Consider the following 27,983-nt stretch of genomic DNA (forward strand, 5'->3'; position numbering starts at 1 on the left):
TTTATTGCCCTTATTTTTGCCCCCTTGGTAAATGGACTTGAGCTCGTATAACGCTTTTCTAGTCTTCTGACTACTCAAAGCGCTTTTACACTGTACATCACACCTACCCATTCACACACTATGGCAGACGTTGCAGTGTAGTGAGACCATTAAAAGTAACTAATCCCATTCATACACCGCCGACTAAGCAGCGGGAGCAATTCAGGGTTAAGTGTCTTGCCCAAGGATACAGTGGACATGTTGCTGCAGGAGTTTGGGATTGAACCCTCGACTTTCTGGTTGAGAAACAATCGACTCTACTAACTGAGCCACAGCCGCCCCTAAATGCTTGAGCTACAATAAAGTATAGGGGGCACTAACTCTTGAGAAACAAATACAAATTCACATTCAAGTCATTCAAGTTATCCTGTTGCAAGCTGTTTTAGAAACCGTCTCTTCAGAAAAACAAAATGACGTGGCAGACTTTGAGCAGCCACATTTATTTTCCACTTTTGCAGCCTTCATCAATGAGCTAAAAGCTAGCAGTAGGTCATGTGAAGAAAGTTGGAGTTTTTGAAAGTTATTGAGTTTTTTTTTTTTTTTGTTCTTACTCCAAGTTGTGTATGTGTGGATTTGTGTTTGTGTGTGTTTGGGTGCAATAGTCATGCTCTGCCTGCTGTCTTACGCAGTGTGAGATCTTGTTAGTCTTCATTTTGACCGAGTCCCTCACAGTATTAGACGGCTGCTTGTTGGACTTTGATGTTAAAGTCTGGTTTGGTCAGGGAGCACGGTGAGTTTTCTCCATAATTGCTAGAAAGGACAGATGTGTTCTAACAGTAGTCACAACAAGAGAGAGGGACTAAGGTCCTTTGTGAAAACATACCACACATTATCAAACCCCATCCAATCTGTCCAGGATTCAAATTGCTTCCATTTGCACAAATACTTGGTCAGCAAAGCTAATTGGTTTTTTACCATCTCAGAGCTAATAACTAATCCTTATGATTAATTCTGGCTTAGTGGACCAGTCAGCATGCCTCTTATCCCTGCTGAGATGCTAAATATTTGTTCTGCTGCAGCACACCATGAAAAAATATGTAAATGTCTCCAGTATTTCAAAGACAAAGGAAAGAGTGCAGAACAATTCATTTTTAGTCACTGTCAAGTATTCAGATTGCATTAAGATTTTGTGCTATTTTTTAAAAATAGTTTGCAATATGTGAGTAAACACAAATTTATTAAAGTCTTCACCTGTCCTCATTTTGTCTCATCCTCTTAATCCAACTGTTGTCTTCTCCTTCCTGATTGTGTCTGACATCTCTGTAAGACACACTGGATCAGAGGAAGTGGTCTGTCATTGTCCATAAAATCACAACTTAATCATTATGTCACTTCACTGAGACTACGCAGCTGTTACACCTCTCAGAAAACATCAGGAGTATTAAGATGATAATCAGATGCCTAAGAAAGGGAAAATGCCAGCAGCTTAAAAAGCACATTTTTTAAATAAGGAGCTAAATGTCACCATTTTCTATTTTAAAGTGTGTTCATATATCTTTCTGCTGTTAGAATTAACATTGCATCCGTCTGACTGACAGGCACTGAGACATAAGGAGTTGGTTTCAAGAGGAGACACAAATAAATACGTTTAATGCATCTTTAATGATAGATTACATGCCACTGCAGCGATGCCTTTCACACTTGATGGGCAGGAGCATGCTACTGTAATTCTGAACAAACATGTACCAAAATAGCTCAGAGGACAGAGACGGATACTTGTGGGCATCTGTGTGTGACACAGATAAAGAATGCTGGAGACTGAGACTCTGTGAAGGAGGCTTGGAGATGACTGAAGCTTGTGTATGTAACCTTACAGCTCGTCTTTCTAACAGCAGAAATATGAATCATGGAGCGGTATGACAACAACAGTGATCATTGAATCTCATAATAACCCTTCTGCCCAATCACCCATGACAATAAGTGTGTTGTCTTTGTGGCATTATTAATGGGCTGTGAACCTGACTCAGAAAATGAAGCAATAGATTACATTTTATTATGTTTATATACAGGAGCTTTACACAATGATGAAAACACTATACACACACATGAGGCAGGGGAAAATGATGCTCTGATAAGAGTTGATATTCATCCAATGGATCCTGGTGCCTTTTTTAAAACACAAGGATCTGTTTTTATTTAAGGATGTAGGAGATAGATATAGTATCTTCAATATCCTCCACACAGAGCGTGCAAATGTGACCGGCTTTGTAATCCAGGGACAAGGGATCAGTACATCCTGATGCAGTGATACATCTGGATTGAAAACACATGAATCATATTCAGGTTTAGTTTTTTTTCTTTTCAGGTGGTAATTGACATTACAAAGAAAAAAACTGTTGACTGCAGTACAGTACAGTACATAACCAAGCACTTTCATGTACTATTTTTAATTCACAATTTCTCCATCCCAACTGCTTCTATCTGGCAGCTTAGTCAGGGGACGTACGCCTCAGTACAGGGCTCTGCTTTATGGTTGCTAGAGTGGTGCCAGCGCACTTGCACTGCCGAGTTATTCTTTAGCAAGACACTTAACCCCCAAAACTGCTTGATGTGTAATATGTTAAGTATTGTGTTCTGCTTCTTCCTCTCAGGGGTCTGCAAGGAAGTTTGGCCTTGGGTAAAACATTTTTTGAAGCTTCTAGATGCTGGGCAAGAACATAATCAAAGGTTAATTTATTAAAAGAATGCAGCTGGAAAACAACAAAAAGCCACAGGTGTGATGGTGTCTGGGTTTTGCGTGGCATTAAGTGATCAATTTGTGAGTCTTTATTCATCAAGGCACGTGGGATATAAAAAAGTTAATTTTTGGCCTATTTCAATCAATTAAATCAATCAATTTTTATTTGTATAGCATCAACTCATAAGTGTTATCTCGAGACACTTCACAAAAAGCAGGTAAAATACCTTACTCATTGTTATGTTACAAAAAGCAGGTAAAAGACCTAACTTATGCTATATTACAAAGACCCAGCCTATCCATCATGAGCACTTTAGCAAAGCAGCAAAAGTCTTCGGCTGGATCCCCGGCTCATGACGAAACAGCCTTCACAGGCCTAGACTGCGCCGGGCTTGGAAAGGGATAAGGGGAGAGATGGGATAAGATGCAGAAAGAGGGATAGGGAGCAAGGGGGTGGGGGGGATGCAAGCCGTCCATCAACAATCCGGTGGGGAGGGGGGTTGTTATGGCAAGGAAGAAGTCAGTCACTTCCTTTCCCTGCCTGTTCTCCAACTCTTTCTTCCTGCTAAGATAGTTTGCCAGTTTTGCTTGTCCTGATAAAAAGTTTCCATTTAACTGTGTTAGTTTTGTTGTAACCTGCTCCACAGATAAAAACTGTTTTTGACCATGTCACATTAAAACCCATAAAAACCTTCTTTAAAACCCCAAACAGATCGCTGAGTCTGACACACTCTGAAAAGCAGTGAAACATTGATTAGACACAGGATTAAAACGAGAGACAAAAGAGTTTACGGCTATTGCTCCATTTAAAATCCTCCATTGTAGATCACCAGATCTCTTGTTCAGAGAGCTTTTATAAAAAACTCTCCACACTGGCTTGATGTGGTCAGCCACTTTCAACCATTGTCTCCACTTGGTGTCCACTCTGTTTTTCAGTACATTCTCATTTAAAACTTTAACACACACACACAAAACAATTCCTTACCTCTAACGTTATAAAAGTTCAAACATTTATCATCAGTCCCTTTTGAATGTCTTTCACTTGAAACACAAGAATTCATTGTGAGGCCTATTTGAGGAAAAGGATCACTGTCAATAGGTACTTCCTTCCTGCTACAGTAATCCTGCAGCATCTCCTTCTCTTCCCCCGTCAGTCTGAGCACTCTGTCCACAAAACGTGCAGACCGGAGACCTAGAGCAGAGGTCACTGCTGCTGTATTGTTCAGTTCAGGTCCAGCTACGTCCACGATCTGTCTCAGTGTGGTGTTGTCAGTGGAGATGAGAGCATGCGTGAGGCCCATTAAAGATGTGTCCTGAACATCCAGCTGGGCCCCATAGATCAGAGGCTCCTCCAGCAGCCAGTTAGGGACAGTGTGGGCTCTAGTTTTTTCCATAAAAACAGTTTCCAGGTTTTAAAAGGGCTCTGATAAAAAGCAGACAGGTTGCACAGATTAAAACAGTCAGTATTCATTAGAAACAGTGAGGATTCTAGTCCTAATCCATTCACTTTTTTAAAAATGCTGCTGGCCACTGGTCTCCAGACCACATCAGCTGGGCCAGTGAGGAACTTCTGTAGAAACTGCATTCTGAAGGCAGTTACTCTGCTGGCCAGGTGGACCAGACCCTGCCCTCCTTCCTCTTTAGGTATAAACAGCACAGCCTGTGGAACCCAATGCAGCTTGTCCCAGAAAAAGTCCAACATCACCGATTGCAGTTCTTTAAGGAGTCCAGCCAGAGTCCACAGGAGACCAAGTTGTTTATGATGAGCACTCTTCCTCTGTACAACATTTGTGGCAGCAGCCACCTCCACTTCTCCAGCCTCCCCTTCACTTTCTCCACCACCTCCTCCCAGTTCTTCTGTACAGTGAGCTCATCCCCTAAAAACACACCAAGATACTTAAAACCATTTATTCCCCATGTTAGTCCTGCTGGTAGGTTGGGCAGCGAATGTGATTTAAAACCAACTGCTAACCCTTCACTCTTCCCCCAGTTCACTTTTGCAGATGATACTAAACCAAAATCTTTGACAATGTTTTCTATTAAAAACACTTATTTTTGATTTTTTATCATGACAATAACATCATCTGCATAGGCTGACACAATAAAATGTTTTGAACAGTGAGGCAAAATTAACCCTTCAATGGAAGACCGTATTTTACACAACATGGGTTCAATAGTCAAGTCAAGTCAAATTTATTCATAAAGCACATTTAAAAACAGCTACAGCTGACCAAAGTGCTGTACAATACATAAAAAAAATAGAGATGGAATATAACATCCCTGAAAGAGCACAACCTTGTCTTATTCCTCTCTTAATTTTAAAAGGTGCACTTAGTCCTCTATTGATTTTCAGTACACTCTCAATGTCCTGGTACAAAACCTTGATCATAGCAATGAAACCAGGGCTGAGACCAAAACTCTCCAGAACTTTCCAGAGGTAGAGGTGCTCAACCCCTTCAAAAGCTTATTCTTGAGCTAACGAAATGAGACCAAGGTCTGTGTCCAATGAACTAGAGACGTCCAAAACATCACAAATTAAAGACACATTGTCATGAATAAACCTGCCAGGCATACAGTAGCTTTGGTCCGGGTGTATGATCTGGTCCATTACATCCTTCAGTCTGTTGGCCAGAGCTTTGGAGAAAATTTTGTAGTCACAGCATAGCAGGGAAACAGGACGCCAGTTCTTTATCTCTTGGAGATCACCTTTCTTTGGAAGGAGTGTAATTACTGCCCTCCTGCAGCTGAGGGGCAATGACTCTTCAGCCAGGCTTTCATTTAAAACAGCAAGAAGATCTTCTCCCAGCACATCCCAAAACGTTTTAAAAAACTCACCTGGTAGTCCATCTATTCCAGGAGCTTTTCCCTCCCTCCATGATCTGCAGAGCTGCGGACAGCTCCTGTAGCTGTAGAGGTTCTCTGATCAGCTGGTTGGAGTCCTCAGAGACACGGGGTAAACCATCACAAAAAGAGTCAAACAGCTGTTCATTGTCAGTGTACTCACTGTTGTAGAGCCCTGAATAAAACTCCACAGCATGTTGTCGGATGTCTCCAGCTTCTTTCAGCTCCTGTTCAAAGGCCATGCATACATTTATTTTGTCCATTCTTTTTTTCCATTCCAAAGAAAAACTTGGACGGGGCGTCCATCTGAGCCACACTTTGGAATCTCGATCTGACGAGGGCTCCCTCGGCTCTGGTGCCCAGCAGGTCTGTCAGGGCTTTCTTTTTAGCTTTAAGAACTTCAATATGTCCTTGATTTCCTGTGGAATCTATCAAGGATTGAAGTTCCACAATATCAATCTCTAGAGCTTTTACAGATCTGGTAATGTCCCGTGTGACATTGAGAGTGTACTGCTGACAGATAACCCTAATTTCAGCCTTCCCACAATCCCACCACTGTCTTAAACACTTAAAATCAGGACATGTTGTTCTAAAATTCCTCCATAAAAACCTAAAACCCTCTAAAAAGGTTTTATCAAGGAGCAGGGAAGTGTTAAAATGCCAAAAAGCACTCTGATGTTTAAAATGACTAATAGAAATGTGACACAATACTAATGAGTGATCAGTAAAACCAGCAGGCACGATAAAACATTTTTTTTAAATGTTCATCTGGTGTTTAAAACAATAAAAACGGATGAGGTTCAGTGTGATTTCTATCACTTCGTCTTTAGTGCAGTTAAAATACCCCCTAAAAGCACAAAGACATTTTCTGTCTTTCTATATTGGAAAAAAAAGCCTACACGTCTATCAGTTTTATTCTGAGAATGACTGACTGCTTCTTTTTAAACGCACTTGCATGAGAAGCTCCAGTTTTGACACTACCAACTTGCGGTAGGAAAAGGAACATAATGGTGTAAGCACAATGTGTTCCTGGAATACAAACAAAATTGTGAATGAAAATCAGTGTTACCCCTAGGTTTACAGCGTTGAGGGGGTGGGGACAAGCCGACATGGCGACACAAACACTTGGTGTTCATGTGTTACTTTTAATGACAGATGTCCTTTTCTATCGGAAAGGTATCCTTAAATGATTTATTTCCCTGATTTCCGAATCTATCCACTATCCTATCCCTACAATAAAGGCACAAAAAGACCAAAAATAAATCTTAAAAAAAAAAAAAAAAAAAAAAACTTTGCTTGACCTTGGGGGGGGCACTGAAAATGTCCTGGAATATGATGTCCAGAATAGAGTGCGAAGACTGAGCTCCTAGAAGCCATTTACGTCATAGTGCATTCATCAGGCGTCAGAGTAAAAGGCAGGTTCAGGGTCCCTGCATAGCAGTGTGTAGCAGCTCCACTCTGACATTTCTCCACTAATGCATGTCCACAGGTCTCTGTAACAACGAGTCTGTACAGAGTGCTGCAACCCAAGGGTATATATAAGCTTAACACACCTGGTAGTCACACCAATTAGTCACGCACACGCACACGCACACACTGCCTGACATGATTACCTCCTCAGTGAGTGACCAGTGTGATCTCCCTCACACATAGCCTAATAATAAGTCTGTTTCTTAGCAGTTCTTATCATTAGAGCATTTACTATTTATTCCTTACTCAGTGTAGTAAGTGTAGTATTCCTTACTCGGTAGAAGCTTTAAACTTCTGAACACTTCTGGAATTATCTCATGTAATTTTGGCAATAGTCTGTGTTGATGTGTTCATTATAAGGGTTTTCTCTGTGGTTTTTATTGAAATAATGCAAAACTCAAGTTCTGTTTTTTGATTTTATTTGTTTTCTGGGCTTATATCCTTTATTATAGTATACAAAAGTCTTGGTGGCATATTCAATTAGCTGAGGTTGTACAGGTTGTTTGCATGTGTAATACGTAATGATGCTGTGAGAATGACAACTTTACAGAGCAAAAATCAAATATAGGCAAACACAGAAAGGTCCTAATGCGTTTCATACTAATGGCACATATCTTGTACTGCACGTTATCTACGTCTTTTTTTGTGTGCTCTCGTCTGTTGGAGTAATCTATCCTTTGAGAGTTAAAGCAGCTGCCTTGAGCAGTTTTGGTTGTCATGGTTGTCATAATCTGGCTTGCAGTGCATGCGTGTGTATGTTGAATTAAGTGGGAGCTGTGGCTTGAGAAGTTATACCTCTGTGTATCATTTAACTGTTTCCTTACTGAGTATATTAAGTTAGGCAAACCCAGAGAACTCTTACACATGTAAAACTAACTGAGTGGAACTGTTTTAGCCTAAAAAGATGTGTGCCCGAGAAGTGAATTGTTACTCAGATAATTCCAATGCGCACTCATGTCCATCCCTAGTTGGGACACCAATTAAGTGTCTGTATTTGACCAAATATCTTTATCTTGCAAAGCAGGTTTTGTGCCAGTGCTACATAAAGAAAATATCAACATTTTAAAATGATGGGTTTGTGACACACAATGTACGTTTAATGAAAAGGTTTCACCTTTGGAGATAAGGTTGTTGATGCCAATGATAGCTAACTATTTGTTTTACATGAGAAAGACATGGAAGGCATGCTGTTTAATCTGGTGCCTTTCTTTGTTTGGAAGTGAGCAGGACTCTTTATTTTGAGAACAGTTTTATTATCACTTAGTGGAACTTATTATCTGAGTGTTGCTTAAAGTGTTTACTTTAAGATATTCCACGGGTCAAACAATCAATACATCTGACAACACCACCTTTCTTTCTTGCACTTTACATCCATCCCACTCATTTACCTGTTTCTTTATAATTACCACCTAATATGCATGTCTTTTGACTGGAAGAAAAACCACCAGAAGTTAGAAGAACATTAAAATCCCCACAGAAAGGCCAAGCTAAATAAAACCAGAGATGCGTATAAAATAGCAATATGTTAAGCAAAGGTCCGACAGATGCTGAGGTTGATCAGAGAAAGAAGATTTAAAAAAAAAACATAATACATAAACTTGTAAAAAACTGAGTTTCTATATTTGCTGATCATTTCAGGAAAAGTGCTTCACTCTTTAGCCTCTGCACAAGAAACCTGTCATGCTTTGATGAAGATCCATTAAAGGTAATTTCAGACAGAGCTTTCAGGTACTTTCAGGCCTGTGTTATTTTTTTTATAAATAGCTTTTCATTACATTCACATCCATCATCAAACTACATCAATTAAAAGTTTGTAAAAAAAAAGTTTATTGTCTAAAGCTTCAATCACACTTGCAGGAACACCATATTAGTTTCTGTCATTATTTTGCTGGAGGTGTTTAATTTCTCATGAGCTTTTCATTATATTTCATGCTCCATCCAAATCAGTTTAATTGCATTTTTAATTTCTACTTTTATTTTCCTGCAACACAACAAATAAGAATCTGCAACAAAACTGGTCAGCCTCAATCATTACTGCTCAATAATTATGTGGAAAACATTAAACCCGTGAAAATTGTGAAAAGTGAAATAAACCTCCAGGTTATGAAAACTATCACACCGATGTCCTGTATGAAATGTCTTTTATATCCATGTTGTTGACACATTTCTTTTCCTAGTCCTGCAGAGAGAAATTTCTTATTAATCAACAACTCAAATGATTTTTTCCCCAAAAGGTTAAAGAGACTACCATCATTTTTTATATCAAGTGTTACCTTCAGTACTGTTCCACAGGACCAGCTGCCTTTGTGAGAAAGTACAGGGGTTATGATTCTCCCAAGAAGTATAAATCATGGTTCTTATTAACGCTGACTTCAAACGGCTGTCCTGAAGCATATAAAACCGATGCTTTATAGTACTCTTTTTATTATCTTGTGTTTTTCTTCCATGTTTGACAATTCACAGTCTTGATGTATTTTATGGAAACAAGTGAAGCTTGAAGCCCTTTTACTACTTTGTACTATGTTCTTTAGACTTAAAGTTAACTAACTTAATACCATCATAGAACAATATGTTTAGTTAAAGTCCAACAGATGTGCAAATACAGTATACCTAGTGATATATTGTATAATACTTGCAGAATACATGACTTACATTTGCTCTAAACCAAAAACGTAAACCTTTTCTCTATGGTATGGAGTTTAATGTGATGGATTAAATAAACAGGGCCTATATTTTAACATTAAAATTTGGCTGAGACCCATTGAAGAACAACACAATAACATAAACATGTTACCAATATTTCAAATTCCAACTCTTTGTTATTTCTGAAGGTGCTACCAAAAAATGACTAATTGTTTGCTTTTGTTTTTTTATGATCAATTGTTCTGCAGTCAAAAGAAAAAAGGAACAATATCTTTGTCTTTTTTCAGGTTGCCTCATATGGATTTGAAAGAGTACTAAGGTTATTGTGGTGGGGTTTTTTTAAGTGTTTTTCCCTCTCTTCAAGATTTGTTCTACCACAGTATTGGCAGGTGATTAAGCTAACCTGTTTCTGATTGCCAATCAGGGGCATGCATCCCGGCATGCATGTGGTAAATTGTTAATGGACTTGAGCTCATATAGCACATTTCTTCTGACTACTCAAAGCACTTTTACATCGCAGGTCACACTTACCCATTCACATCCAATCACACACTGATGATAGAGGTTGCTATGTAAAGTTTCCATCAGTATTACCTAATCCCATTCATAAACATCCATATGCTGTCGTCGAAGCAGCAGGAGTAACTTGGGGTTAAGTGTCTTGCCCAAGGACACATCAGACATGTGGCTGCAGGTGCTGATGTTAAAACTCCCAACCTTCCAGTTGAGAGACGACTGGCTCTACCACTGAGCCACAGCTGTCGGACACAGTTTCCAAATTGGAAAATGCACATGAACACCTGCTCAAGTCAGCACAACAAATTGGAAAATTGGTCCAGAAATAGGTGCTGACTTGCCGACTTCGTGTCATATTTGTCATCACATGGGGGAAAAAGATGTTTGTTAATGTTGAAATACCTTCTATTAATTCACGTACTGCACATCAAGTTTTTGCTCAAATATAACTTGTAACAGTGACATTCCACACATCTTCTTCATTGCATCCACGTTGTATGTTGTTACCAACTTTTCGAACTGAAAACACCTGGGGAACACATTGAAGAATGACTTCCCAATTCGGAAAACTGGGACCATTTGCCTTGACCTTCAGCAACCAATAATCCTGCTGCTGTCAAAGTTTTAAATTGGTTCCTCTTCGCTCTGTCAGTTAGTCGTTACAGTTCAATCACTGTGAATTGCAAATATTCTACTCACCCTGTTTTTCTTCTTACTTTTGAATTTCATATTGATGTCTGAATGCAACCACCATCATCTTGTATTTGGTATTTGGACCCCAGTGTCCAGGTGCTCCCAGAGATTGCTTCCACCCCCTCAGACTGCCGGCACAGGAGCGCTTGCCTAGCTATTTGTGACACTTCAACTACAGACGAGGCAGCTCTCATCTTGTCCCAGCTTCATGATCCTGGTGTCCCTCCAGTGTCAAAAATTGCTACCTCCCAGAACCAAAAAAATCTGGTCCCTCTCAAGCTCCATGAAGCCTGAGAGGAGAAATGTCTCCTAACAGTCCCTAGCATATTCTATAAACAACTTTGACGTTTTGATGTTTGCTTTGTCTCCTAGAAACTGTTGCATCCACCACCTCATTCTCAGCAGCCAACATTGCCAATCTGGAGTCTGTCTTTACCCAAAATCAGCTTTCACATGCAAGAAACTCAGCCCCACCTCTCAATAGGCCATGCACCCCTCAAGCAGCTTACATATCACCCTCATCTGAGATCTAAAATCTTAGGAGGCACAAAATTAATTTAGTTAGTTTCATTCTGCCATCCCTGAATGATTCACGGCTAAAAACTGAATGTTTATCTGGCACTAGTTCTGTATCAGAGAGCTTTATCAAGAAAAACGGTTAGCATATAGCTCTGTATTACATTTGCCTGAACTAGACCACTTTGGACACTGAGCTCTTAGTGATAGTTGCCGAAAGCTACCAAATCATTTCCTGGGGTTGAAATCAAGGTCATACCGCCATGCTGTGCTCTTCATGTCGTTCCATCCTTCTTCCAACAAGCCCAACCCCCATACTGCTGCTCAGAACCTTTCAGGGAAATAGGGCCAACAGGTGCATCTCTTTCATTGTATACAAACCTGTAAACATTTAAATAAAATGTACTTTCACTCCCCATCTGCCACTCTCCCCTGGTCTGCAGCTACTACAAGGAGTTACACTTATGCGAGTCTGCCCCTCAGCAGAACCCCAACCTCACAGCAAGAGAACAGATGTGGTTCAAAGACATTCTGAACAATCGCCCCTCTACACCAATAAACAATGTTTTTGTGTCGGAGTCTTATTTTCCCCCACAGTAACCTATAAAGCAAAAATCTTCAGTCTGCTGCTAAAGAGTCAGGAATGGTCAATAGGCTTTTAGAAATAGACGTCAATTTACATACAACCCAAGTGGTAGCATTGAAATTGAAAACAGTAAGGGTCCAAGAACAGAACCCTATGGAACTCCATATGTTAAAGGTATTGAAGTTGATTTAAAATGTCCAATTTCCCCACAGAATGATCTCTCCCAGAGGTTAGAATGAAACCAATCTAAAACCAATCCTGAAATTTTAAAATCGTCTGATTAAAATGCGATGATCAACAGTGTCAAAAGCCACTGACCGGTCCAACAGAAGTAAAACAGTGTGCTGCCCAGAGTCAGCTGCTAAAAGAAGATAATTTGAACCCCAAGGAGTGCAGTTTGATTGCTATAGCCTGCCCTGCCATTTATGTCCTCTCCTTTTCCAGCATTTCACACTAGACCCATAGGATTAGCTACGAGGAAATTCTCAGGGAATGATTTATTAATTTTCTGTTTGTCTGTCCTGCAATTCAGCCCTTGTGTTAACAGCCTTATTCTGCTTGAGCCGTCCTCTCTCCAGCGGCTCTAGCCCAACAATTGATAATGCCATGAAATTAATAAATATAGCTATTCAAGGACTCCAAAGTAGATGTCACTAACACATCTTTCAGGTGCTAGGTGTCTCTCTCAGACATAATATTGTAGGTCCTGACAAGGGCTGTCAGTGTTAACAAGTTAATTGTGATGTGATTAAGGTCTGAAAATAATGCAATACCTATTTTTAACTGCATTAATGGCTTCAACCCGCTTTACCTTAAAATGGCTCATTTAACGTTATAAGAACCTCCCACACAGCACAGTTGACAGGTAAAAAGTAAATTCCGCCTTGTGACATAAAAATATCATCTTTAAGTGTTCAAAAAGTAAATACTGGTCTGAGTGTGTAGGTTTCCTGTAGACTCTATTGTTGAGATTCTGTCCTCTTCAATGCACACCTCACAGTCCAAGAAGGCCAAGCTATTTCCTCTGACATCCTCTCTGGCAAATTATGATGTTGTTGTTTACTCTGTTGAGGTGTACTTTAAATGGCTTCAAATTAATCCACAGAGGCAACTAGCCCTGTCAACAACTGAAGAACCTTTTGGAGGAGAGGTTAAACATCTACAAGATCTTCAACCAAGTCTAGTTGCCGTTGAATCATAAATTCAAACATTCATTCAAAGCTCAGGGACAAAGTTTACTTTTTTACTGTAATGAGCCGTATGAATATGAAAAATACAGCCTATTGGCACAACAAAACAATGTTTACAATAGGTCACAGGCAGACGCTTGGGGTCTTACCTTCAACTTTGCTTTATTTTTGCCTAGCTTATGTGATGCAAATTCCTAGTTAGCACAACCAAAGTAGTCATGTAATATATTTTTGTTTCTCTCATGCCTATATCAATGATACAGTAATGTGAAAATAACAGTGGAGCCTAAAGGGAGAGCAACACGGTTACATTGAGAGTGTGAAAACATCCAGTGAGTTTAACCTCAGGATTATGGAAATGTGTTCAAGATGAGCATTAATAGGTTATCTAGAATTATGTTGTTTTCATGTTGTATCCTTGATTCCCCTATTGTATATAATAAATAGGAAGTGGCTAAATGAGCTAGAGCAGTTTTCTGATGGTAGGTTGGTTTTCTAACTTGAAATGTAACCCACTGTCTCTTAGGATTCTCAATAACTATTGTCTTAGTAGTTTCTGATCAATAGGTCACTTTTATCACAGCAGGGGCTTCAACTCCTGGGCTGCAGAGAATTGGTGGGTCTGCATATCAGCCGTCTTTTCTCTTTGACCCTAAAATTAAGAAAAAACAACGTTTACCGACAGATCAGTCCCTCAATTGTTTTTTTAAATAAACAAGCTTGGCTTGGGTTGTTTTTAATACCTCCCTCATCCTCTAGTCATCTTCAGAGAGATAAAATAGTATTTTGTATTTATGTCAATGGAGAGTTCGAAACCATTTTTGAATAAATCAAAGTCAAAAGCAACACCCCTGTTAGAAGCTATATGTTATTTCATTTTATGTAATTGGCTAACTAGCCTTACAAACATTTTCTCATTTTCTTTTAAACAAAAGCGAGTTCAACTGAAAATGCATTTAACTATGAAGAATGTATGATAAAAATACATTGTACAAATACTAAAGCAACGGTGAAATTGTCTCATCCAAAGGTTGTGAAAAGGCTGTTACATGATTTAACAACTCTGCAGACTGATTTTCATAAATAAATGCAGAAAAAAGATAATCATTATCTACTGGGAAGGTGGCAGTGGCTATGTACATACACATTGAATAAAGTATTTGTTTCAATCATCAGGATTCTGCACAGACAAGCAGCCATTAAAAGTATATAAAACGATGTCTGGATGTTTGTTTTTTCAGACCTTGTTAAGACAAGACATCATTACTGCTTGCAGGCTTTTCATTGTTTCTTGCTGACAATGGAACAAGGAAAGAGCAGTCTGGTTATAAATAATAAGCAAACAGGCTGGTCGCTACAGGAATGATATACTACTCATTAATTACCAGGAGAAGTTTGTGTTTAGTTCCAAGCAAAAAATTAAAATATATATAACTAGAATAGGCAATTCCTGAAGAAATTGCAATGATTTCTTAGACACAATGATTGCTTAGACAGAAAATGCATACATTTAACATAAATTACTTGAACTTTTTTTACACACAAGCTCAACCAAGACCAAAACAGTGTATTTTTACTGCTAAATTTACCAATCATTTCACATGGTATGTCAGAACAGATAACATCATGTTCTAAGCCTAATCTATAGACTAAAGTCTAAGTGAATAGCTGTTCATATTGTAGATTGAAACACATATATATCCCCTGTATTTTTTCCATTGCTACTGAGAAACAGCTGATTGAAGTTATGCAAAAAGATAAATCCCAGCTGATTCTGTTAAGCATATTACTGAATGTAAGTGTAAAGCCATGTTAAATAGCCCACCCAGTGACGTCATTATTAGAGCATGTGTGCCTGCGTGCACCGTTAAAAGGTAATGTGAGCATGCACAGAATAAACGGTCAGAGAGAAAGTTCCCAGACCAAAAGAGATGATAGCGGACGTGTTTTTCTTCTGTTGATATTAGCCACTAGATGGTATTAGCTAACCATTTCGGGATGACTGTAAGGACGCGATAGACTGCTGCAGAAATGTCTAACGTAACAGGTTATGGGCCCAGTCATGCAGGCCAAAAGTGGTTCAGACTTTTATTCGACGGTGATGAGAAAAACTACGAGCTCTGGGAAACGAGGTTCCTCGCGTACATGGAGTTACGCGGCCTCAGAGAAGTCATCATGGAGGACCCGCAGATAGATGAGGACGACGAAGAAGCCCTCGCGGAAGATGAGACAAAGAACGGAGAGGCATATGCAGAGTTGGTGCAATGTCTAGACAACAAGAGTTTGTCATTGGTAATGAGGGACGCGAAACGTGATGGAAGAAGAGCGCTTGAGATTCTTCGCGGGCACTATGCGGGAAAGGACAAACCCCGCGTTGTGAGTTTGTATTGTGAACTTTCCTCGCTCCATAAGGCTAGCAATGAAACTGTAACTGACTACATAATTCAAGCAGAGACTATATTCACATCATTGAGAAGAGCAGACGAGCATATTAGTGATGGGCTTCAGATTGCAATGGTAGTAAAGGGGCTACCTGATTCATACAAGCCATTCGTCGTGCACATCACCCAGACAAATGACATTGTAACGTTCAGCGAGTTTAAAACAAAACTGCGAAGTTATGAGAGTACTGAAAAATATGGGAAGAGTGACGGGAATGTAGAAGAAGGCAGCGTGATGAAGACTAGCTGGGCAACAAGGGCACGTGGAAGAGGAAGAGGAAAGAAAATGAATGGCTGATGTCGAGTGTTACACGTGGTAAAAAGGGGCACATGGCAAGGACATGTCATGACGGATTCCAAGCGAGAAGGGAAGGAAGAAAATGGGACACACCACAGCGAGGAAGGGGGCGCGGCCGAGGACAAGACCGTGAGCATGTAAAGAAAGCTGATGGAGAAACGGAGGCAGAGCCGACATCGTTCTGTTTCTTTAAAATAAGTGACTGTCTGACACAAAGAGGAAACAAGAAGGGTCTCATGGTCGACTGCGGCGCCACAACACACATGATCAACGACCCCAAAAAGTTCAAGACAGTTGATAAGAGCTTCAGACCCGAAGGCCACACGATCGAGCTTGCCGACGGAACCAAGGTGAGCGGGATGGCGAAGATGAGGGGAGACGCCGAAGTCTACTTGCTGGACAGCGAGGGACGACAAGTGAAAACGAGGCTCAAGCAAGCACTCTACATACCATCTTTTCCTCGAAACATCTTTTCAGTAAAAGCAGCGACAGCCAACGGAGCCGAGGTCCGCTTTAAGAACAATGATGACTGGCTGATCCACAAAGATGGTACCAAGTTCAAAATCTATGTGTATGGTGGGCTGTATTACCTTAACACAGTAGAAGATGAAAACAGTGATGATGTGAACGGGTGCTATGACATTCAGACGTGGCATAAAATACTTGGTCATTGTAATTTTGATGATGTTTCAAAATTAGAAAAGGTGGTAGAAGGGATGGCGATAAAAGGGAAACATGACAAGTCCAATCAAAATTGTGAAATATGCACACAGGGCAAATTTACACAAAACAGAAACAGACAGGCAGATGCTAAAGCTGCAACCGTACTAGAATTAGTACATACAGACCTATGTGGTCCAATAGAACCAGCAGATAAAGATGGGTACAGATATGCTATAGCATTTACTGATGATTACAGTGGGATGATTTTTCCATACTTTATCAAAGCAAAGAGTGACACGACAAAAGCTACTGAAAAATTCATAGCAGATGTAGCTCCATATGGAAAAGTAAAGTGCATAAGATCTGATAACGATACAGAATTTACCGGGCAGGAGTTCCAGTATTTACTTAGAAGTAACGGGATAAGGCACGAGACGAGTGCACCCTACTCACCTCATCAGAATGGTACTGCTGAGAGGGGTTGGAGAACCTTATTCGAGATGGCACGATGCATGCTATTGGAGAGTAACCTCCCAAAGCAATTATGGACATATGCTGTACAGACAGCAGCTCAGATTCGTAACAGGTGTTACAGTAAGAGACTAGAGCAGACACCTTACCGTGTTTTCACAGGAAAAACACCTAACCTATCTAACATGAAAATATTTGGCTCTGAATGCTACATATATAAGCAGGATAAGAAGAAGCTGGATTCTAGGTGTGCAAAGGAAATCTTTGTTGGCTATGATAAATATAGTCCAGCATATAATGTGTACTATCCTGAGACAGGAAAAGTCCTAAAACGTAGGCTGGTGAAATTTATCACCAAAGGTAACGCAGATAGCCAGACTCAGACAGACTATAACATGGGGGACGACATTGAGTGTTATGGAGATACACCACCAAAGATAGCCAACCAGGGTCAGGAACAGCCAAAGAGGTGTAAAGAGTCCAGTGTTGAGACTGCTGAGACAAGTCCCACTCAGACAGTTAGTACTCAGAAAGAACAGGAAGAAAGGAGGTATCCTACCAGGCAAAGAAAGGCTCCAGAACACTTAAAGGAGTACCAGTGTAAAGCTGAGTGTAACAATGATGAGAGTGAAAATGTAGATTATTTCTACTGAGTGACTTATGGTGTACCTAAAACACTTAGAGAGGCTATGGACTCTAAGAAGTCAAAAATGTGGGCTGACGCAACAAAAGAGGAGATTAACTCTTTAACAGAGAATGAGACTTTCACTCTAACCCCACTGCCACGGGGCAAGCAAGCAGTGGGAGGTCACTGGGTATATGCAGTAAAAGAGAGCCCAGATGGATCTGAAACTTGTAAAGCCAGATATGTCGCAAAGGGGTATAGTCAAGTGGAAGGGATTGACTATAAAGAGACTTTTTCACCGACAGCCAACATGACCTCTGTCCGAGCATTGATGCAGGTGGCTGTACAAGAGGATCTTATCCTACATCAAATGGATGTGAAGACTGCTTACCTCCATGCTCCGATGGACTGTGAGGTATACATAGAACAACCGGAAGGTTTTGAAACCAAGTCAAAAACAGGAGAACACTTGGTATGTAAACTCAACAAGTCACTGTATGGTTTAAAACAGTCCGGGCGTAACTGGAACATGTTATTGCATGATCACCTTACAGAGAATGGTTTTGTACAAAATGATGCTGATCATTGTGTCTACAGTAGAGAATCTGAGAACGAGAAAGTGATTCTGTTAGTATGGGTAGATGACTTAATCATAGCTGCAAGTAACAACACCTCATTCAGTGATGTAGAAGAGATGTTGATGAGGAGGTTTAAGATAAAAGATATGGGTCCACTTAGACACTTCCTGGGTATCGACTTTAGACAGAGTGAGGGAGAGATCAAAATGACTCAAAAGAGACACATAGAGAAGATGTTGACTAGGTTTGGAATGTCTGAATGCAAACCAAGATCAACCCCATGTGAGCAGAAGTTAAACTTCGATACTGAGGGTGAAGTTATTGACTCAACAGGGTACAGGGAGATAGTAGGTAGCTTGATATACATTATGACATGTACAAGACCTGACCTGAGCTGGGTTGTGAGTAAATTATCACAATACCTAGCAGAACCAAAGCAACAGCATTGGGCTACAGCAAAACACCTACTGAGGTACTTAAAAGGTACTATAGGTCAGGAACTACATTACAAGAAAAGTGAGGAAAACCTACAGCTTGAGGGATATAGTGATGCTGATTGGGCAGCCGATCAAAATGATAGGAGAAGCACAATTGGATACTGCTTCAGCTTAATTGAAAATGGTCCAGTTATATCATGAAAAAGTAGGAAACAGCCAACAGTGGCACTATCAACCTGCGAAGCTGAGTATATGGCACTAGCAGCCACTACTCAGGAGAGTATGTACCTTGTACAACTACTTAAAGGAATAGACAGCAGTAACCAGCATGTACCAGTGAAGATATACGAGGACAACCAGGGGGCGATAGCTTTATCCAAGAACCCAGTATGCAGACAGAGAAGCAAACATGTAGATATAAAGTATCACTTCGTATGGTCTGCACACACAGAAGGGAAAATAGCTATAGAATACTGCCCTACTGCAGACATGGTAGCTGATGTCCTTACCAAACCAGTAATGAAGGCTAAGGTTGAGAAGTTTAAGGGGTATTTGTTTGGAGAGTGAAGTGTATTGACAGATGTAAAAAAAAAATTGTTTTGTTATTAACACTGTCAATATGCCAAATGGTTATTTTAGAGTTCTGTAATTCTTTTTTTGTTTTGTTTACCACTATAGAGAGCTATAAACATGTCTTTGAGTGGGAGTGTTAAGCATATTACTGAATGTAAGTGCAAAGCCATGTTAAATAGCCCACCCAGTGACGTCATTATTAGAGCATGTGTGCCTACGTGCACCGTTAAGAGGTAATGTGAGCATGCACAGAATAAACGGTCAGAGAGAAAGTTCCCAGACCAAAAGAGATGATAGCGAACGTGTTTTTCTTCTGTTGATATTAGCCAATAGATGGTATTAGCTAACCATTTCGGGATGACTGTAAGGACGCGATAGACTGCTGCAGAAATGTCTAACGTAACAGATTCCCATAGGAACACACTCAGGTGTTAAGGTTCTTTCAATTGCATGACCATATGTTATACAATAAAAAAGGACCTCTTTGGGCTGATCTTGTGTGCAAAAGAGTACCAGGACATGGGAGAGTTAGACAAGAACCAGGACATGGGAGAGGAGGGGGCAACAGCAAGGGAGAGGAATACCTGGATGAGGTATACCTGCTATTCTGTCTCTGTCTTCTTTTTTTCATAAACCCACATTCTATAAAGCTACTCTGATATGGGTCAATCATTTTTTGTTTTGAATTCCTGCAGCAAAAGAAACAAAATGCATGCATTTACTTAACCTAACAAAACAGAAATGTAGAGAGGCGTCAAAAGAAAGTGCAGTGCTAAACACAATCCATGATCAACACAATATACTGTCTGTTGTATAAGAGCAGACCTGACAAATGTAAAGTAATGCAGTTTCTGTTATTACATCTGATGTTAGTGTTTATTATGACATTGTGATGTGATTGACTAAATGTTCCTGCTGGAAGACAACATGTGTAAGTGTTATGGAAGTTTTTTTTTGATTTTGAGACATGTTTCCAGTGTTTTGGTGGACATGGTGTATTGTGTTTGTGTATTATTGTATTTTGAAATTGAGTGTTAGAGTTTAGTTTACAATGGGTGGTTTTGAGCATGAAATTCACTGTTTTGCCAATTGTGTGTTTTCGTGTGTTGGTGTCTTAAGAGTTTAGGAAAATTGTTAAAAGTATTGAAACAATTGTCATAGCAATCGAAAAAAAATGGAATACATACTGTAACCACCACAGGAACAAGTTTCCATTGTAAATGAAATACCCTGCTGGTCTCAGGACTCAAAAACCCATCAGATTACCTGAGTAGTGATTTTAACCATTGGCTTACTTTTTGGTGCCTGTCCATTAACACACTATATACATGGGGTAAAATAAATAAATCAAGTTTAAATTAAATGATGAGGTAGTGTACTTTTAAGTTCAACTGTAATGGTATTAACATGATTAGTGTTGTAACGATAAAGTTAAACCATGTCCATGTGACAACCTTGACAGTGAATAATGGGGAACTCATAAGTTACCACAACTAGAGGTCACTTCAGGGGATACTCCCTCTTGTGGTTTAAACGAGTAACTACAGCTCAAGAAATAAAATCCAAAATCATCAAAAGCATACATTTAAATGTGTCCTTTCTTACATTAAATAACTTACTCTCGACAATTGTGACTACATATTTATGGGTTTTACACAACCAATCAGGTAAAATTTAATTATAGCCTATTAAATTAAAACTAAGTCATCAATTGTCAAAAGAAAATTCATTAAAAACTCATCACTCTATCTATATAATAGTAATAATACATTTTATTTAAAGACGCCTTTCAAAACACTCAAGGTCATCTTACAAAGCAGAGATAAAAACAACAAATTCACAATACATCGATAAAATTAACGTTAGAAAGAAAAAATAACAGGGTGTAGCGGATTTATGAAAGGAGAAGGGGAATGATCAGACTGAATATGCCAGTTTAAAAAGATTTGTTTTGAGATGTGATTTAAAAATGAAGAGAGAGTCAATATTACGGCTGTGTGGGAGGGAGTTCCAGAAGCTGGGGCCAGAGCGAATAATGGATAATTATGATTTTGCTTTCATTGAAATATAGAGGAAATAGGTTCACATTCAAACATCTGTCCAGGTAAGTTATCACCAGATACTTTGCATTAATGTAGAGATATATTTTTATTACTTCATTTAGTTTTAAACAACATATTATTGAGCCCAGATCGATTTCATTTATTTTATTTATAACATTAATGGCAATATTAAGAACATTATGTAAGTAGTGAGGGAATACAGGAATAAGCAGTTACAATAAAACCCAAGAAGAAGAGTCCATTACAGTATGACATAGGAGGCCTGAAAGCTAAATCATGAGTAAAAATGCCTGTACCAATTCAAGATTAATTTCTACGCCATGTAGGTATGGAGGTCTGTCTGGGAGCCACACCACCGCTGCAGGGGATGAAGTAAGAGCTCGTCTTCAGACACTCAGGAGTGAGCTTTAGACACACAAAGCAGAACTCAACCTGGCAGCGAGGACAGATGATGTTCTTACAGCCCGTTTTGTCATGCTCCACTTTCTGACCGCAGGTGGGACAGGCCCGGATGGAGGGACACGCATCAACACCCTGCACCTGAGGGAGCGCCGTGGTCTTGCACGTCTTCAGAAGCTCAAGGTCGATGTTGATACAGTTGTCATTGTCACAGCGGTCGGAGCGTGGAGCTGGACCCTTCCACACCTTCAGACACTGCCAGCAGAACTCATAAGCTTCCTTTTTGTCAGCTGTGCAGACTGTGCAGCGCACACTCAGGTTATCCATGTCCTCTCTCTCCAAATAGGTCTTACACCCAGGACACTGCAAGAAAGGATGTGAGAAACATTCAACTGACTTGGAGCTTGCCCTGAATTAAGCGTCAATCTGTTGAGAGGAGGGAAAAGCCAACGCCAAATTTGTTAACACACCTGGCTAATAAAACTGATTATGATTTCAGAAGGAGAAGTTTAATATTTAGATAAATAAAATCAATAACTTTTCTTTATTTGAATAAAATAAACTTTTCTCAGCTCTTCCAGGTAAATATCAGGGGAAGCTAGCGCACCAGCTTAACTTGTCATAGAGACGGAAAGAAGCAGGAAATAGCTGACTTCCTCAGTGCAAAAAGTTTTCAATAAAACCTGATGACTCCTTTCAAACTGTGGAAGCGAAAATGAAATCATGCTCTTAGTTCAGAATGTTTTCATGTGCCGACTACGTCTTTGCTAAGCGGGACTGGCTCTAGCCTTTTCAGCAAAAGTGCCTCTGTCCTCAAGCTAGATATTTGAACAAGCAATTCATTTTTTTTACTGTCAATTTTGTAAAGGTCCACTCACATCTTTGAATTCGCAGTATTCTTTTGCAGCCATCCTGGCAATGTTCAATTCAAAGTGCTGCATCTCTTCAGTTGTTAGCACGGCCAGCCGGCGCACCTCTTGATAAGACCAAAGTGCGTCACACTTAAAGAAAGTACCATCCTTCAAAGCAGGGCACTTGAATTTGTACTGGCCCTGCAAGCAAAGGACAGATCATGTCATAGGGGTTCAAAGACAACTGTCACTAAATTAAACCATAGGCCAACATGTTGACTAAAATCTGAAATTATAATTTCGGCCACTTGGCATCAACAGAAACATTCAGAAACGAGTTCTCCACTGTGTATTTGTAAATGTAGGAGAGGGTGATATGAGGCTGATCTTAACAGACAAGGAGCTGCAGGAAGACTCCAAGGTTGTGTGTGATTATGGAGTCCAGCACATTTCCATCATCATGATGGTGTTGAGGGTTAAAGGAGGATTGTCTGCCTATGGAGTCTCCTCCTCCTCCTCCAACTGCCTCTGATCGATCCTGCTTGGCCCATGAAGACTCCTGACACTCTGCTTTTTATGTACTTTTATGTAATGCATTGTTTATGAAATGATGTTGTGAGGTGAAATTTGGTGTGACATTGCTAAACATATATGCCATATTTTAGGTGAACAGAAATGCCCTTTTAACAAGGAGAACGGCATAGTTCATCAACGTTTGTAAACTTATTATGCAAAACTAATTCTAAAGAGAAATACATGTGTGATCTGTAAATAACAAGATGGAAGGTACTTGATCCAGCAAGCTGCGACACCACGCAGTAAGAGACTCAGGAGTGACGGCGTGACCGCAGGACATCTCTGCCCGGAGACACAAATCTCCCTCCTCTGTGGCTGAAGATCACAACAACAACAACAACAACATCAGTTACCCACAAATAATTCAACAAGTGGGAAAGATTTCTCCTGCCTTCCTTATAGAGATCAAAAAATAGGCTATGTCGTTATTAACTGCATATCGAGAAAATAAAATGTAAGTAAAAATAATAATAATAATTAAAAGCTTGCAATAGGCCTACATGTTAGCGTCTATATGAGCACAATCGATGTGTGCATGTGGAAAAAGAAACATTATTTTAGTAAATGTCAATGCGGCTGTATTTATTAAATTGATTGGCAATCGACTTACGGTAGGGGTCCAGATCATCTGCCCTCTTGACAAACTTCAGAGTAGTGTCTTTTGGGTCGTATCTTTTCTCCTCCTGAGTGCTCATTTTGTTTGAGCTCCGTCACAAACTTCGTCTTAGTCTGAACTGTAAAAAAAAAAAAAAGCACCTCCACCTGACGCCTTATGTTGTATCTGTCACATTCACTGAAATCTCGCCCCCCCCCCTTCTTTTAAATCACGTGATTTAAAAGAAGCAGAAAAGTTCACAGAGATCACATGATAGCAGAGCAGTATGGAAAGCCGATTGAAGATTTAATAGATATCCTTGATATCAAAGCTCAGTTTCCTGTACTAGTCAAGTCTTTGGCCGCACTAGTTTACTAGTAGAACGTTGAAAGACTTACTAGTAAACTAGTAGAAGGCAAAAAGTCCTACATGTTAACTAGTAAGGTGCAAAATATCTACTAGTTAACTAGTAAGATTTATTTTGTGTCTACTAGTTAACTAGTGAGCCTAAAAATGTTTACTAGTTAACTAGTAAGAGCCAAAATGTCCACTAGTAAGCTAGAAAGGCATATATATGGACCATACTAGCTAACTAGTTAGGATAAAAAGTTTTTACAAGTTAACTAGTAAGAGCAGAAAGGTCCACTAGTTGTACTAGAGATGGCTTTATTAGTCTTACTAGTTAACTAGTGCGGCTCTAAATGTTCACTAGTTAACTAGTAAGAGAACAAATGTCCACTAGTTGCACTAGTATCATCTTTACAAGTCGTACTAGTTAACTAGTGAGACTTAAATATTTTACTAGTAAACTAGCTAGATCTAAAATGTCACTAGTAACACTTGTTGCACAAAATGGTAACGAGGAGGTGGGGGATAAGTGTGGATTGAGGCTTATGATAGGCTCTAAAAATCAAGAACAAAAATAACATCAAATCAGGACCCAGGATTTGGTTATAATCCCACCCACTGCATTTACATATTGCACACTAGTCAACTAGTTGGATTGCAGGATTAGAACTAGCTTACTAGTCGATATCTGTTTTCATTTTACTAGTTAACTAGTTAGAAAAAAATGCTAACTAGTTAACTAGTTAATCTCATAATGGTAACTAGTAACACTAGTGAAGATGCATTTTACCTTTCTAGGTCACTAGTAAGATAAAATGTGTCAACTAGTAACACTAGTTGGAATATTTTTAAACCTACTAGTTAACTAGTGAGGCTCGGAAACGTTTACTAGTTAACATGTAGCAGCTAAAATGTCAACTAGTCACACTACTGAGGGCGGTTTTAACCTTACTAGTTTACTAGTAAAGCCCTATACAGTTTACAAGTAAACTAGTAAGTGCCTTTTTGTCCACTAGTTAAACTAGCTAGTGTCTTTTTGGCCTCACTAGTAAACTAGTTGAAGACTTTGTGTGGCACTAGTAAACTAGTTGCAGACAAAACAGCATACTAGTGGACATTTGCTTTTGACTAGTAAACTAGTTGAATGATATAATTTGACAAGTTTACATGCTGAACAGTTAAAACCCTTTACTAGTTAACTAGTTGAACACAGATGTCAACTAGTAGTCTGATCTGTTGACTACTAGTTAACTTGTGACTGACAATTTATCTAACTAGTTAACTAGTACTGCCAAAAAGACCCTTACTAGTACAACTAGTGGACATTTTGCAATTACTTATTAACTAGTTAACTGTGTTTGGCCTCACTAGTTAACTAGCAAGGTCACACATGGTCTAACTGGTAAACTAGTGGACATTTTGACTCGTTCTAGTTAACTAGTATGCATTTAAAGCCTCACTAGTTTACTAGTAAGGCCTTGAAGACCAAAGTAGTGATACTAGAGTGCATTTTTCTTTCACTAGTACTACTAGTAAACATCTTGAGCCCTACTTGTTAACTAGTAAGGTCAATTAGACTGCAACTAGTGGTACTAGTGACATTTATGCCCTTAGTAATAAACTAGTTAAGCTTTTTGAACATCATTAGTTTACTAGTAAAGTCGAAATGTGTTTTACAAGTGTAACTAGTGGACATTTGGTCCTTACTAGTTTACTTGTAAAGGTCAACTGGCAGTCCACTAGTAGTACTAGTAGCACTAGTTGACCGCATGATAATGAAGCAGGCGGGACAAGGATTTTGATTGGTCAATGTCAAACCTGCGATTTTGCCAGCCTTAAAGGGCCAGATCTGAATAGTACCTTCGGTTAAACCAGCACTAATTTCTGAAGGTTTGTTCATTTGTGTCATGTTATATTATCACTAAATGGTAACTCACTGAATGCCCTTTGATAGAATTTTATGACCCATGCACAGATTAAATCCAAATCTGATGTTACATTGTTATTCATCTTTTTTGTTTTTTTAAACTTAGTATTATTTGTTCTAAAAATCACTAATGATTATTCATTATTGCAGTATTTGTCAAAAAATAAACAATAACCCATCACTTAATATTTATATATAGTAGTATGATTGAATAAAATAAAATCTTGCACAACATTAATGTTCAAGGATTTTAGCTTTTTTCTTGCCATTGAAAATATGGCAATATAAAATATGAAAGATATACTAGTTTAAAACTTGCAAAGTGAAAAATTAAGTATATTCTTTTTAAATCATGAAAGAAATGTGTTTATATTTAGTTTATCTGCTAGATGATCATGCAAAATATTGAATAAAATATTAGGATTTAGGACAAGTGTATACTGAATTATTAAACTAATGTGAATAAGATGTTTTAATGTTTTTTTTAATAAATATAAAGTCAGCCTCTTACATCTGGAGAAATAACCCTTATACAAGAAGTAGCTGCAGAGAGATATGCATTTCGGCCATTAGGTGTCAGTTGCAGGATCGGTATGTTATGGACTTGCTAAATTTTCTTGGTTTAGCTTCGAGTAAGCCCAGCAGAAAAGATACATATGGCAGTGAGCAGATATAAGTGCACAAGCAACATACATCAAGATTTATTTTATCATATGAGGAGTCATGTTTTTATGATTAAAGCATAAAATTAAGATACTACTTGCAAATGCCCACCAGATGGTGCTATACTTATATATGCTGCTAATGTGTACAGTACTAGTACTACTAGTGGACATTTAGGCTCTTACTAGTAGCACTAGTAGTACTAGTAGCACTAGTTGCACTAGTACTACTAGTGGACATTTAGGCTCTTACTAGTAGCACTAGTGCTACTAGTGCGACTAGTGCTACTAGTAAGAGCCTAAATGTCCACTAGTAGTACTAGTGCTACTAGTACTACTAGTGGACATTTAGGCTCTTACTAGTAGCACTAGTTGCACTAGTAGCACTAGTAGTACTAGTAGCACTAGTTGCACTAGTTGCACTAGTAGTACTAGTAGCACTAGTTGTACTAGTAGCACTAGTACTACTAGTGGACATTTAGGCTCTTACTAGTAGCACTAGTCGCACTAGTAGCACTAGTAGTACTAGTAGCACTAGTTGCACTAGTTGCACTAGTAGTACTAGTAGCACTAGTTGTACTAGTAGCACTAGTACTACTAGTGGACATTTAGGCTCTTACTAGTAGCACTAGTGCTACTAGTGCGACTAGTGCGACTAGTGCTACTAGTAAGAGCCTAAATGTCCACTAGTAGTACTAGTGCTACTAGTACTACTAGTGCGACTAGTGCGACTAGTGCTACTAGTCGCACTAGTAAAGGCCTAAATGTCAACTAGTAGTACTAGTACTGTAGACAGTATATGTACGTATAGCACCATCTGTGGGGCATTTGCAAATATTACAATTTTTAACCTTTACTGTACATGATAAAATTAAATTTTTAGGGCTCATTTATACAATGGAGTAGAGCCATCTTAAAGAAAAAAAGATAAAATATTAATCTTGTATATGTACGAGAATAAACATGTAAATTTAGGAGAATAAAAAAATGATGAAAGGAGAACCCCTAAAGCATTTTCCTCTGCCACAAAAGAGACAGTTTCATCCAAGTCAGTGTGGTTCTTTCTTTGGAAAATTACAGTTGCTTCCAGTATCTTTTCAGGGTCCTAATATTTTATGACAATGTGATGATGATGTGCTGATAAAACAACTTATCGGATATATTTGTCAAACTGTTTTTACAGACTACACAAGGAAGGAGCCTATTTCCTTATTTGTCAAACCTTTACTATAACAAGATGCTCCACGTTTATCATTTTCGAACAGGCGGCTCCTGCTCTTCTGATATACCAATATATTCTACTAT

The 27,983-nt window shown here is 39.1% G+C and overlaps 1 protein-coding gene across 1 annotated transcript; it reads right to left on the bottom strand.

Annotated features, from left to right (window-relative positions):
- Positions 1–21,011: 21,011 nt before the first annotated feature.
- si:ch211-212k18.15 (uncharacterized protein LOC563681 homolog) lies at positions 21,012–23,926 on the bottom strand. Its single transcript, XM_020642941.3, has 4 exons — positions 23,757–23,926; positions 23,361–23,461; positions 22,598–22,771; positions 21,012–22,082 (listed from the first exon to the last, which is right to left on the bottom strand). The coding sequence occupies exons 1-4, from the start codon at positions 23,839–23,841 to the stop codon at positions 21,627–21,629; spliced, it is 816 nt and encodes a 271-aa protein (XP_020498597.2). The 5' UTR covers positions 23,842–23,926; the 3' UTR covers positions 21,012–21,626.
- Positions 23,927–27,983: the final 4,057 nt, after the last annotated feature.

The sequence above is a fragment of the Labrus bergylta genome, chromosome 7 (genome assembly GCF_963930695.1).
Source record: "Labrus bergylta chromosome 7, fLabBer1.1, whole genome shotgun sequence".
Classification (NCBI taxonomy): Eukaryota; Metazoa; Chordata; class Actinopteri; order Labriformes; family Labridae; genus Labrus; species Labrus bergylta.

Excerpts from the sequence above, each read along its gene's own strand:
- si:ch211-212k18.15 (XM_020642941.3), bottom strand. The coding sequence starts at position 23,841 with ATGAGCACTCAGGAGGAGAAAAGATACGACCCAAAAGACACTACTCTG. Across the intron at positions 22,772-23,360 it reads GTCGCAGCTTGCTGGATCAA|GGCCAGTACAAATTCAAGTG; the intron begins GTACCTTCCATC and ends CTTTGCTTGCAG. Across the intron at positions 22,083-22,597 it reads AATACTGCGAATTCAAAGAT|TGTCCTGGGTGTAAGACCTA; the intron begins GTGAGTGGACCT and ends CCTTTCTTGCAG.